Source organism: Bactrocera neohumeralis, chromosome 4 (assembly GCF_024586455.1).
Source record: "Bactrocera neohumeralis isolate Rockhampton chromosome 4, APGP_CSIRO_Bneo_wtdbg2-racon-allhic-juicebox.fasta_v2, whole genome shotgun sequence".
In the NCBI taxonomy this organism is placed as follows: Eukaryota; Metazoa; Arthropoda; class Insecta; order Diptera; family Tephritidae; genus Bactrocera; species Bactrocera neohumeralis.
Genome location: NC_065921.1, coordinates 30106341 through 30119768, shown reverse-complemented (window position 1 = coordinate 30119768; position 13428 = coordinate 30106341). Strand labels below are relative to the sequence as shown.

The window sequence follows — 13428 nt, the reverse complement described above, 5'->3', positions numbered from 1 at the left end:
TTTGGTATTTTTTTATTATTATTATAACCTCAATCTTTTTAGTGATTATTAGAAGTTTTTAAATTTTTTATTTTCAGATTTTTTGAATTCATTATTACAAAGGATGAGAGGGAAAGAAAGAGAGTTGATTTTCTGGGGTTCAGAGTCTAGTTAAACTAACGAAAAGTTGAGAAATCCAATTATGTAAGCAAGAATGCACCCTATGGAGAAGACAGTTATCATGTATGTATATATGTATACATAAATAATGGTGCTGTAGGAGTTAGGTGCCTATGAAAAGATGCAGACAGCGTGTTGCGAGCTTAAAGAAACTACTCGAACTTTTTATCTGCGATTGATGTTTTCCAATACACGAGGGTTCTATTAAAATCTATTTTATTATTATGTACCGGTGCAAGTCAAGCAATAGCTGCTGTGTTATGTAGTAAATAACCAAATTTCGAATGGTGAATTATTTTTCGGATAAGTTTTAAAAATTTAAATTTCTTTATTGTTGTTGTAATTTAATTGAATTTTTCATGGATATTCTTGGAAAATTATGCTGGAGAGACCTTATTTGGGCTTCATTCCATGCTAACGATTATAGATCATTATCTTATAGATCAGGACCTTAAGTAGTATCGTCTTCTATTGAAAATTATAGAAAACGAACTTGTTTTATTAGACAAAAAATAGACGTAACATATGTCGGTTTTGTTAGACTAGATGGTTAGTCGGGAAGGGTCTCTCCAAGCCGTTCGATACCAAACGAGGTTCCAGACAAGGCGACTCCCTATCGTGCGACTTCTTCAATCTACTGCTGGAGAAAATAATTCGAGCTGCAGAACTGAATAGAGAAGGTAACATCTTCTACAAGAGTGTACAACTGCTGGCCTACGCCGATGACATCGATATCATTGGCCACAACAACCGCGCCGTTAGTTCTGCTTTCTTCAGACTGGATAAGGAAGCAAAGCAAATTGGAGTGAACGAGGGCAAGACGAAATATCTCCTGTCAGAAACAGAAACAGGCGCTTTGGCTTCCACGTCACTGTTGACAGTCATAACTTCGAAGTCGTAGAATATTTCGTTTATCTTGGAACCAGCTTGAACACAACAACAACATTGACATAGTTCAGCGAATTAAGAGACCGCGGCTACGCTAGCTAGGCCATGGAGAGATCAGGTGATAAAAGACCTGACTACACTTGGAATCGCCAACTGGAGCCAAATAGTGGAATGGAAGAACGACTGGTCATAGCCGACCGCGTAAGCGGTGTCTACGCCAATAAAGAAAAATATGGTTCGTTTTATTAGAATCAAGACAAAGTCTGTATAAGAAAGTTTAATCTGACACAAAATGTAAAAAAATAATTTTGCTAGGATACTATCCTCAAGGCAGTAATAACCGGAATGGACCGAGGTTATTAAGAGGGAGCAAGAACTCGGCAAGTTTTTGAGATAACGGTCTAAAATTTTGAATAGATCATTTACTCTTTAAGAAGCGGCTGATTTGTCGAAGCCGTCGATATTGGAGCTCTATAGAATATATGTATGTAGCTGCCATACAAATTTGCCGATCAAAATCAATTCCATTTATGGATTATGATCCAAGGTCACGATATCTTCTTCGTCACGATATAGTCTCCGAAAATATTGTTCAAATCGGACAACTATGGCATATAGCTGCCGAGATCAAGATAGAGAGAAGGGTATAACTTCTATACTATTGGAAATGAGCATGTGAAGGAATATTATGCCCAGTGCAAGCAAAGGGTTTTCCTGTTTTTCATTGAAAATTTTTTCAGGATATAAAAATTTCAAATTATATCACTAGCTATCAGACAATATAACCGTTATAAAGGTAATTAGATCAACGAAACTTAACACACCGATTTTAGATATATTTGTCATTTATACAATTACAACAACAGCAAAATAAATATGCTGCTTCTTCTCTTCACTGCTTAATACAAATCTGAAAATTCAGTGGCAGTTTCTTAAAGTGTTAGCTCTATACCATCAGTAATTCTTTCTTTCTTCAAGATACCTCAAATTATTTCAATTTTTAATTTCAGGAATTATTTTTCTAATTTAATTTTTCTTCTTACTTGGAGGTTTAATGCAAAAATTTACAATTTAAAAAATTAAATTTTGGGATTTTTTTTAATAATGCCAAACTTATTTATGTGCATGCACTCACCTTGTGTTCCCACTGTGTTTCTGTGTCTTTGCGATTCTTCGCTTCATCACGCTGTATTTGTTCCACGGCGCATTTAGCATTTGTGGCCTTTTCGATGTCGTTAAATCTATGAAGAGTTGAAAGAATTTTTTTAGATGAAAATTTCCAACAAATAAAAGCTTAAATTAATGTAACAGTAAAATAGTATGAAAATTTTGTTTTACTTGAGTCCCGCGGTCACTTCCTTCCACACGCGTCTGGATTCATATTCTTCTTGTTCAACGATTGGTCGAACTTGTTTCTTAAATATTGGAATACGATTTACGTCTACGAATACTTCAGTTTTCTAGAAAATTAAAAATTAAACATTTTTGCATGTTTAAAATTTTGCAATTTCACAAATTGGCTTTACACATAAACAGAACACAACAAACACATACATGTATATGCACAAACATGTGTATGTATGTAACATATATACTATATATATATATATATATATATACGGTAGAGTTTTTGTTAGTTTGAATTTGAGGTTAGTTTAGGAGAAATTTTTTAGTAACAAATAAAATACACACACAAATGTATACAGAACATCAATGCAGTAGAAAGGAAAACAAATAACGGTACTTAGTAATTTAATTTTCTAGATAAACAAAGTAAACTGGAATTGTAACTGGCTCAAAATATTTAAGAGAGAAGTACAATAATCGTTTTGGTGTAGTTTTGTTTTGTTTAGAGGTTAGGACGGAGTGAGTTGTTGAGTTGAGTTGAGTTGAGAGAGAGAGAGATTGAACGTTTGTAGGTTACTGTTTGAAAATATGTATGAAAACTTAGTCATAAACATATAGAGAGAAATGATGTGTGATTAGGAAATGTTTGGCATTACAAATTTCGGTTAATAAAATTACACAAGCATACTGAAAGGTACAAAAAACTTAAATAAACTGTTGTTGCACAAACGCCAAAGAGTAAAAATTACATTTTTATCATGCCATTTGGCTTCCATGAGGCCGCTCCACTCGCCCGCTATCGAAACAAACGGTTTCTTCTCATTGGGCGCGTAAATCTACAAGGAATGGAAGTAGCGAAGAGAGTTTAGCATAAGAATTATATAATTTTTAAGTGTGTACGCACCTCAGCCGTCACTTTGTTGCGCTTGCCGCCATAAAATGGCTTGGTTAAGAACTCAATTGTGGCGTGATAACCGGTTTGCGGGCAACGTATTTCGACGGTGCCTCCCAATTCGATCCAAGGGACGGTTAAAATCGATCTAACGAGAAGAGAGAGTACATAAAAATAGTTGCAACGGGTATATATTCGTATTGAAATGAATGCACACCTGCCGTAGCCATTCGGAAACGTGACAATGTATTCCTCACTGTGATCCACCAGCGTCACAATACCTTCACCGATGTTGTGTACGCCAATTGAAAGGCCCAGAAATTTCGATTTCGTCCAAACGTGCGCGGAAAATGTAATTTTCTTATTGACATGCTCAGCATAGAAGGCGGAAACTGCAAAGGAAAACAGTGGAAATTAATTTTTTTTTTTGCAACACAAGATTTGTATATATTTAATACGCACTTGGCGGATGATGCGAAACCTGTTCGGCTAAGAATGTCAGCTGATTGCGATGACACCAGGGCACAGGTCCATCATTAACTACTTGCTCATCGGGTGTTTCGCCTGAAATGGTAAGCATTATTTAGCAAACTGTTCACTGAAAATTTGGTATACAAAGATAGGAGAGTTTCAGGAGCAGAATGAGAAAGTTGTGGTTGTTGTGATAGAAAATATATTCTTCAATTAATTTTGAGGAATTTTGTCGAGTTAAAAATTTTTGTATTCAGGGTCCGATTACACAAACGAAACTATACTGGAAACGGACCCAGAGTTCGTGGAAACGATAAACTAATTCGGGCTTCATACATTGCTTTAACCCTGGTTGTGCTTTTTTACTCGATTCGAATAAAAATCATCGTGTTTTCCAAACAGGGGCAAAATAGCGAAGTCCGTCCGTGGTTAAATACGATGGTCGTACGCACCTGGCAAATCCCAATAGCATTGAAACACCTCGCCCAATATGGGATTATATGGTTTTTTGGCCACCGCACTTTTACGACCAGCGTGATAGGCACTCAAATACCACCGACATGTCTCCACAATGCGTTCGCGTGGCGATTCCATCTCAGCAATTCTGCAAAAAGCAAATAATATATTACTAATCACACACACAATTCACGCTGCTTTGAAAATACCGTAGAAAGAGATCCGGATGTGCAAAGTAATCGGCGTACATCTCCAACAATGAGCGTCGCTCCAAGATGAAAGTGGGCAGCACGACCTTCGTCAGGTCCATACCGATCTTGACTTGTGATATGAGATGTGAAATCATTGAACCGTGCGCTTCCATGCTGATCGTCGAGTCCTCCTCCTCTTCGTAGAGTGCATCGTAATCGATGGATCCATCATCGTCACCGTACTTTTGGAATGTTTTAGCGCCACTTAACGGTTGCGCCGTCGACGATGTAGCGCTGGTCGGCGTACCGGCGGGTAAAGTCTCTGATACCGTTGTCAATGCTGTTTGATAATCATCCAGACGATCGACAATCGAAGACTTGGCGCTGGCGTCCACTGAGGCGCTACCCTTTTGTGGTTGTGTTTCCGGTGCATTTTCATAGGTTGGCGATGTGGTTTCCACGGAAAAGCCACGCGTGGCGCTGTGAAGGTGAAATAAGTAGAGTTGGCGTTGTAAATTAATTTAAATGTTTTATATTTATAATTAAAAAATAAAATAAAATTATTAAAAAATAATTAAAAATTATTATAAATATAATATGTATATTTATTTAATAATAAAATAAATATAATAATCACAGTTTTAATTAATATAATTTTTAACTGCTTCTTAATTACAAATTTTTTATTTTAGTTTAAAAAAGTAAATTTATATTTTTGACGTTATGAAGAGCTCTTGAAATATTTAGATATCTCCAAAAACAGATGTGTCTATAAATGTTGTTTTAATTTTTGTAATTTCTTCTTATAAAAATGGTACTAGAATAGTTCTACTCTACTCTTGCAGAACCCCCAGAGGTGAACTAGTGACTGATGCCCAAAAAAAATTATGGAGGGAAAACTCCTCCAGCCTGCTGAATGGCTGTGTAAGCCGAACACCAGGACAAGGCGAACCTGATTCTCCAAGCGATGTCGATGGAGCAGACGTTCCATTGCCCGACCATGAAGAAGTTCAAATAGCAATTATCCGTCTGAAGAACAACAAAGCGGCGGAACCGATGGATTGCCGGCCGAGCTTTTCGGCGCGCTACACGGCGGCGAAGAACTGATGGAGCATGTATCAGCTTCTTTGTAAAATATGGCCGGTCGAAAATATGCCCGACAATTGAAATTTAAGTGTAATCTGCACAATCCACAAAGAAGGTGATCCCACAATCTGCGCCAACTACCGAGGGATAAGCCTCCTCAACATCCCAAATAAGGTTGTATCGAGCATATTGGGTTAAAAGATTAAAACCCACCGTCAACAAACTGATCCAGATATTCACCATGCGCCAAATCTTGGAAAAAGACCCGTGAAAAGAGGATCGCCACACACCACCTCTTCGTTGATTTTAAAGCTGCCTTTGATAGCACGAAAAGGATCTGCCTTTATGCCGCTATGTCCTAATTTGGTATCCTCGCAAAATTAATACGGCTGAGTAAACAGATGTTGAGGTCGATACCAAACGAGTTTTCAGACAAGGCAACTCCGTATCTACTTCAATCTACTGCTGGAGAAAATAATTCGAGCTGCAGAACTAAATAGAGAAGGTATCATCTTCTATAAGAGTGTGCAGGTGGTGGCATATGCCGATGACATCGATATCATTGGCCATAAGAACCGCTCCGTTAGTTCTGCTTTTTCTAGATGGGACAAAGAAGCGAAGCAAATGCGTCTGGAAGTGAACGAGGGCAAGTCGAAATATTATCACACTCACGACTTGGTTCCCACGTCACTGTTGACAGTCATAACTTCGAAGTCGTAGATAATTTCATCTATCTTGGAACCAGCATTAACACTAACAACAACGTCAGCCTTCAAATCCTACGGGAGATAACTCTTGTCAACAGGTGCTACTTCGGACTGATTAGGCAATTGAGAAGTAAAGTCCTCTCTCGACGTACAAAGACCAATTTCAATAAGTCCCTCATTATTGCCGTCCTGCTATATAGTGCAGAGGCATGGACGATGACAACATTTGATGAGTCGGCGTTACAAGTTTTCGAGAGAAAGGTTCTGTGGATGATGTATGGTCCTTTGTGCATTGGCAACGGCGAATACCGCCGTCGATGGAACGATGAGTTGTGAGAGATATACGAAGACTTTGACATAGTTCGGCGAGTTAAAAGAATGTCGTCCGAATGGATGAAAACACTTCAGCTCGGAGAGTATTCCACGCAGTACCCACGTATCCGAAGTGGGAATCAGAGGAAGGACCTCCACTCCTCTGGAAACACCACGTGGAGAAGGACCTGGCTACTCTTGGAATCTGCAATTGGCGCCACATTGCAAAAAGAAAAAACGACTGGCGCGCTGTTTTAAATTCGGCTATAACCGCGTAAGCGGTGTCTGCGCCCGTAAAGAAGAATAATTAACATACATAGTATTGGAATTAAACGGGTTTATCAAAAAATTTATAGAATTTTAATGAACTAAACGCAATTCACACACAAGTCCTGGGAAGAAATGATTTTCCAAACTATTTTTCACCTATAAAGCCACTCAGCGCTTTTTCGTTATTAGATTAGTTTACTTTTTTAAGATATATCCATATGCAAAGCCTTATTGTACCACCCTCATGCTATGAAGGCGGCTAAATACTTTGGCATAGCCATTAAATATTTATGGAACTGTAAAAAGATGCAACAAAACGCTGATTTGTGCCAACAAAGGCACCAAAGTACCGTGATAGTAAAGTAAACGAGTGAAGGACGAATAAAATAAATATGTACATATAAACATATACACACACATACATATGAGATAGAAGCAGGAAACTATGAAACATGTATGAATATGGCGTTTGTGTGAACTGAAATCCCCGCACGTACCTGAAACTGACACGTCGCACCCATTTCTTGAACATGTCCACTCACTTCAAGACCCTGTTTCCTTCCTAGTGCACTAGGAAAACACACACACTAGCACACTAGTAAGAGCCTGCCTTGCCAGCTGTGCGTGCAAATATTTGCGGCGTTTAAGTCAAGAAGCTTTGCAGGCTCAGTGACTGATGGCCCGACTGGCTAACTGGCTGGCTGACTAACTGGCTGTCGGCGCGTATGACTGCTGCTGAATTGCCTTAAGTATCGCGTATGTATGTATGTGCGTGTGAGTTGCGCGTAAATCTCTCGTAAGCCGTATTTTGTGTGCGTGTGTGTGCGTGTCACGCATGCAAGTCCTCGTCTCGGCTGCTGTGCGCTTAACTGCGTGACTGTGCGGCGGGCAGTCACAATTGCGAGTAATGTACCGTTATGTGTATGTGAGCGTGTTGTGATTTTTGGTATTTTCTCTTATTAAATATTGAGTCCCGCTATGACGAATCTGTGTCGACCGGCTGTTCATACACGACCCAATGCCATTAAATGCCAGCAATAATGTCTTGCATAATTCTAGGCGCTTGAACGTTTGCGCTCAATTTAATTTATTGCATACTGAAAACGACTCGAAAATGCTCAGTACAATGAAATATTCAATACATGGCACAAACAAACAGGCAAATCTCTATGGCATTAATACACAATGGCGAGCGCCAGGCGGACGGCAACAATCGGCAACGTCATCTGCCATCGAGATGCGTCATATCCACTTGAAAACATGCCAAATCTCAACGAAATTTTTCGACTGTTTTATCGAATTTTGTGTTTTGTTGTGAAAACCTTTCTTTTTCGGGTCACAGTTAACTTTGACGACCCGCTTCAGCAGTTTAACGGTAAAACTAATACAAAGCTTTTACAAGTTAGATTTATTTGTAAATTTTGTGTGGCAAAATAATTTATGTCGATTCTTTGAAAGCAATAAATTTTGCGGTTTTTCGTTGTTTTATTTGTTTTCTAAAGTAAACACAGTCGATACTTGAGCAAAGCCGAGGCACTACTGGCTGTCGTTAAAATAGTTACCGCACAGTTAGGTTGCGTAGGATGTGAGCGTGCAGGGCGCATGTAACATTTTAGAGTACACTTCAGTTAACAGGCATACTTTTAGGAGCCGCCGGCAGTCAAGTGTAAGAGAGCACGACATTTTACATATGTGAGATTAATGAGAGCGAGAGAGAGTGAGAAGAAAAGTAAAGAGCAAATGTGTGGAATGATGTAGAGGAACTTGTTAATGTTGCGGCGTCAAATATGAGGGAATTTAAGTATTGAATTTTGTATTAACCGCACACGAGATGAAAAGGATTTCATCTCTCTCCATAAGCAATGCGATATCTTACCTTTGGTGAATTTTTTTTATTTTATGGATTTTTGTTCTAAATTTCAAATTAGTAATTTGTTGGAGAATGGGGTCATAAACACGGAAATGAGAATACAATTGTTTTTCGAAAAGTACCTATATACTCTTCGAGTGAATTTTTGGAGATATAAAAAAAAAATATATTGCTTCTTACTGGCAGACAGATGTCTTCATAAAAAGCGGTATATATTGAAAATATTTTCCTGAAATATAAGTCCTCGAGAAGTATGGGTTCTGTGCGTGCTTTTCGCGTTTATGGAAGTATCTAGTGGAACGAAGTAGAGAGAGGTTTCTGCTGTCTTATAAAAATGATGTAGACCAAATGGAGGATGTAGTCATGTGTAAAGGTTCACGTGAGGAAAGTTCTCTGATTGCCATTCACTTGGGAGTGACCAGAAACAATTTTTTTACATATGGCACAAGCAGCTCACGACATCCGGTCTTAGACCAAGTATCTTCTGGGTAGCCAAAGAACATCCGTTTGAAAGCGAACTAAAGTGAGAAGGCGAAACATCCCCTACACAGGGTTGTGCGCTGGGTGGGACCCGCCACGTAAACCCCCAATGAAAACTAAACAACAGTATCGGAAGGGAAACCCCCCTTTTGATGACGACCATGGCAAACTCATTAAGTATTATAATTTAATGGCATGCACCTGGAATGTCCGGTCCCTTAATTGGGAAGGTGTCGCTGTCCAGCTGGTTGATGTCCTCGTAAAAATAAAGGCTGACATCAACGTCGACTAAGAAGTGCGATGGGCGCGGCAAGGACTGAGACGAGTAGGTCCTTGTGGCATTTACTACAGTGGCCCCGAAGGAAGAGAAGGTCGATGTGCCCTTAGATGCCTTTTATGAGCGCTTGAAGCGCACCTATGAGAGGTGCCCCGCCACAATGTCAAAATCGTGCTTGGCGACTTTAACGCCAGGATGGGCAAAGGTATCTTTGGTACAACGGTCGGTAAATTCAGCCTCCATGAGAGAAACATCCTCAAATAGGTTGAGGTTGATAACCTTCGCCGGGGCACGAAATATGGTTATCTGTAGTACTACATTCTAGCATAGGAAAATTCTTCAAGCTACCTGGCTGTCTCCGGATCGAAAAGTCAGGTCGCAGCGAAGAAAACAGATTGCCAACCTCGCAACGTTACAATCGATCACAACATGTGAGGGATGAGATAGATACCAAGAGTTGAAGAGGGAAGCGAGACGCATTTGCTAACAAAAAAAAAAAAAAAAAAAAAATAAATAAATTCTACGAAAAGATGCGGCGACTAACAGAAGATTTCAAGACCCGAGCATACTCTTGTAGAATCCCAGAGGTGATCTAGTGACTGATGCTCAGAGCATACTAAAATTATGGAGGGAACACTTCTCCAGCCTGCTGAGTGGCAGTGAAAGCATAACACCACGAGATGGTGAACCCGATTCCCCAATCGATGACGATGGAGCAGACGTTCCATTGCCCAACCATTCGAATAGCAATAACCCGTCTGAAGAACAACAAAGCGGGAGCTGATGAATTGCCGGTCGAGCTATTCAAATATGGCGGCGAAGAACTGATAAGGAGCATGCGTTAGCTTCTTTGTAGATTATGGTCGGATGAAAGCATGCCTGATGATTGGAATTTAAGCGTGCTCTGCCCAATCTACAAAAAGGGAGACCCCACAATCAGCGCCAACTATCGTGGGATAAGCCTTCTCAACATCGCATATAAGGTTCTATCGAGCGTATTGTGTGAAAGATTAAATCCCACCGTCAGCAAACTGATCCAGATTATCACCATGCGACAAATCGTGGAAAAGACCCGTGAAAAGAGAATCGACACACACCACCTCTTCGTCGATTTCAAAGCGAAAAGAAGCTGCCACTATGTCTGAATTTAGTATCCCCACAAAACTAATACGGTTGTGTAAACTGACGTTGATCAACACCAAAAGCTCCGTCAGGATCGGGAAAGACCTCTCCGAGCCCTTCGATACCAAACGAGGTTTCAGACAAGGCGACTCGCTATCGTGCGACTTCTTCAATCTACTCTTGAAGAAAATAATTCGAGCTGCAGATAGGCGATGTTGAAGGCGATTTAAACCATGTTGGGGTCATAGTTTCAAGATAGCGTCAAGATGGATGGAGGAGCCCTCAAATATTTTGTTTTTGACTTATATAGTAAATGCATATATGCCCAGCAAACCCCTAACTATTTCGAAACAATTCCCTCAAGTGTGCAGGTCTAAGAAAAGTAAACACTTTCAACGCGTGGTAGCAACATACATAACTGTTAAAGCGCATGTCATCAGAAAGGATGCGACGCTCGACAATAAAAAAGCAGAGAGAGAATTTATATTGTGCTCTCTCCTAATTACAGACACATACACATATACAAAGAAAGCTGTATGGTTGGAAGAAAGAGTTAAAATATAAACACAACAAAACACGAAATTTTACACAAAAACACCGCGAATACGAGCACAAAAGAGAGTAAGCAAACAAAACGAAAAGTACAAAATAAAAATTACAAAAATGTTAGTTTTGCTGTTGTTGTTTACAAGTATTACGACATTTGCACACCCACAAAAGCAAGAGATAGTGAAGACGGCGCGGCACTTTGGCTATATTATTGAGATATGGATATAAGCGCATACACATACATACATAGATATGGTTAAAGACGCCTCAAGTGCTTAATAACGAGTAACGGAGCAACGCATGTGCCTGCTTACTATGCTAGTAGCCGCTAATTGTGCACTTGACGCTGCCAGCGCTCCAACAGCTGGCTTATGCCGCACATCTGATTAACAAGCGCGTAGCTCTGCGCTTAAAACGCGCTATTTTAGCTATTTCACGCTGCGGATATTATAAGCGTGCCATTACGACTTCCGCTCGAGCACTTTTGGTGCGACTTTGTGGTTGGTTGGTTGAGCGCGACCTTGAACTTGCGTCGGACCAACAGAGTTAAAGTTAATGCCGCGGCTAGGCGGTCGGCATAACGGTATTGTCGCTGCGCCGGCATTATGACAAGCAATCAAATCAATTAAACCATAAATCAAGTGGATTTTCAATGTCAACGAATTCGCCACACACACACACACACATGCACATATTTAAATATATATTATATAGCATAGTGGTCAGTATTAAATCGGAATTCATTTTGCCGCACTTAATATTTTAATTTTTTGTATTTTTTTTGCACTTTTCTTTTGATCAATTTTCGATTCTGACTTACACGCCACTTTCGTCGTCTACTGGAGCCGCCGATTTGCGCTCGACATTACGTAAACTCATGCGAATCACAATTGTTTGACGTGAAATTCACATTCAATTTTAAATTCAAAATTATATTTTCTTTGTTGTTATTGTTGTTGTTGTCTTTTGCATGCTTTTTAAGGCCGAAATATGCAAGACAATCCGCTGCAAAGCTTCGAGACAACTGCGTTGCACTGAAATTGTTCATTCTCCTATTGTGTGCGCGCATTCATCAGCATATCTTTTATGGGCAGCCGACAGTCGTGCAGTTATTCCACTCGAGAGTGCGGTTAATTATAGATGCTTACAAACAGCAGGCGAAAATACGAAATTATGAATGATACTATAGATGACTATAGACTCATCTCATGCAATGTGCGTGTGTATGTGTTTGTTGTTGTCATTTTCTTTGTAGCAGAAAACGTAATAAAGAACATTAGAAAAAAAATAAACAAGTATGACAACAACAGCAAACAAGAATGAGACAACAACAGCAAACAAACAACAAAAAACCCAACAAAACAAGTAAACATAAAAATCATTCCAAATCGTTGCATTTCAATATGAAATTTCAATTACAAGTGTATCGATTTCATTTGGCATGTCCTTGCACGTAAAAACTACAAAAACAACAATAAATGCAAAAATTACAAACATAAAAAATAAAATTTGCAATTGCTAGGAGGAAAATAGAAAATCTGAATATGCAGGTGAGTAGATTTGAAGAGACCACAATAGCCAGAAGGGTTGGTTTGCTTACGGCTGCCGCTCGGTGGGTGGTGGGACGACTGTGGGTTGCGGAAAATTTCGATATTGCAGCTCTTTCTAACAACGCTGCACACTTCAACAGGCAATGTCAAGATTATGAATATATTTTTGTAATAAAAAATGTGCTCATAGAAATTCAGCAGCGGTTTAGAGGTGGCTTTAAACGGATAAAGTATTTAATTGAGAGCAGAGTGTAAAGCATAAAATTAGCAACAAGGTAGTAATGAAAGTTGCACGATAGTAAAGTTTGATAAAAAAAACTAGAAAACGTTAACTTCGGTAAAAATAATACAAAAGATGCCAAACAAGAACTTGATTTTGATAAATCAATTTGTATGGCAACAACAAGGTGCGTTCCAAAGTAAACAGGACTTAAAAACAAAAACAGATCAAATGGTTTTTTCGGCAAAATCAATTTATTTTATTTAAAATAGTCTCCTTCTGCTTCAATACAGCTTTTTGCATGGTCCAAAAGCATGTCGAGAACGAGTGTTTTAGCTCGCTGGCGGGATGGCCGCCAGTATGCCGGTGCCAGCCTTTTGAATGGTCTCTACGTCTGCATAACGCTTTCCTTTCATGGACAAATGCATTTTTCCGAAAAGGAAGAAGTCGCACGGTGCCATATCAGGTGAATACGGGGAGTGGTTAATGGTTAAAATGTGATTTTTGGTCAAATAATCTTCCTCGGATGCTGGATTCTGAGCAATTTTTGGTCGCCAGTCAATTTGTGCGGAACAAACCGT

The 13428-nt window shown here is 39.4% G+C and overlaps 1 protein-coding gene across 3 annotated transcripts in view; it reads right to left on the bottom strand.

Moving 5' to 3' along the window:
- The window catches only part of LOC126756382 (oxysterol-binding protein-related protein 9), a 38300-nt gene that overhangs the window by 1717 nt on the left and 23155 nt on the right, over positions 1 to 13428 (bottom strand). For 2 of the 3 annotated variants that reach the window (XM_050469414.1, XM_050469415.1), the window contains 8 exons: positions 4423 to 4884; positions 4210 to 4361; positions 3749 to 3850; positions 3504 to 3678; positions 3299 to 3434; positions 3144 to 3230; positions 2386 to 2507; positions 2183 to 2288 (listed from right to left, as the gene is read on the bottom strand). In XM_050469414.1, coding sequence (XP_050325371.1) covers positions 2183 to 2288; positions 2386 to 2507; positions 3144 to 3230; positions 3299 to 3434; positions 3504 to 3678; positions 3749 to 3850; positions 4210 to 4361; positions 4423 to 4884 — 1342 coding nt within the window. Of the gene's footprint in view, positions 1 to 2182; positions 2289 to 2385; positions 2508 to 3143; positions 3231 to 3298; positions 3435 to 3503; positions 3679 to 3748; positions 3851 to 4209; positions 4362 to 4422; positions 4885 to 7276; positions 7847 to 13428 lie in introns of those variants that run through there. The other variant, XM_050469416.1, reaches the window with a different exon arrangement.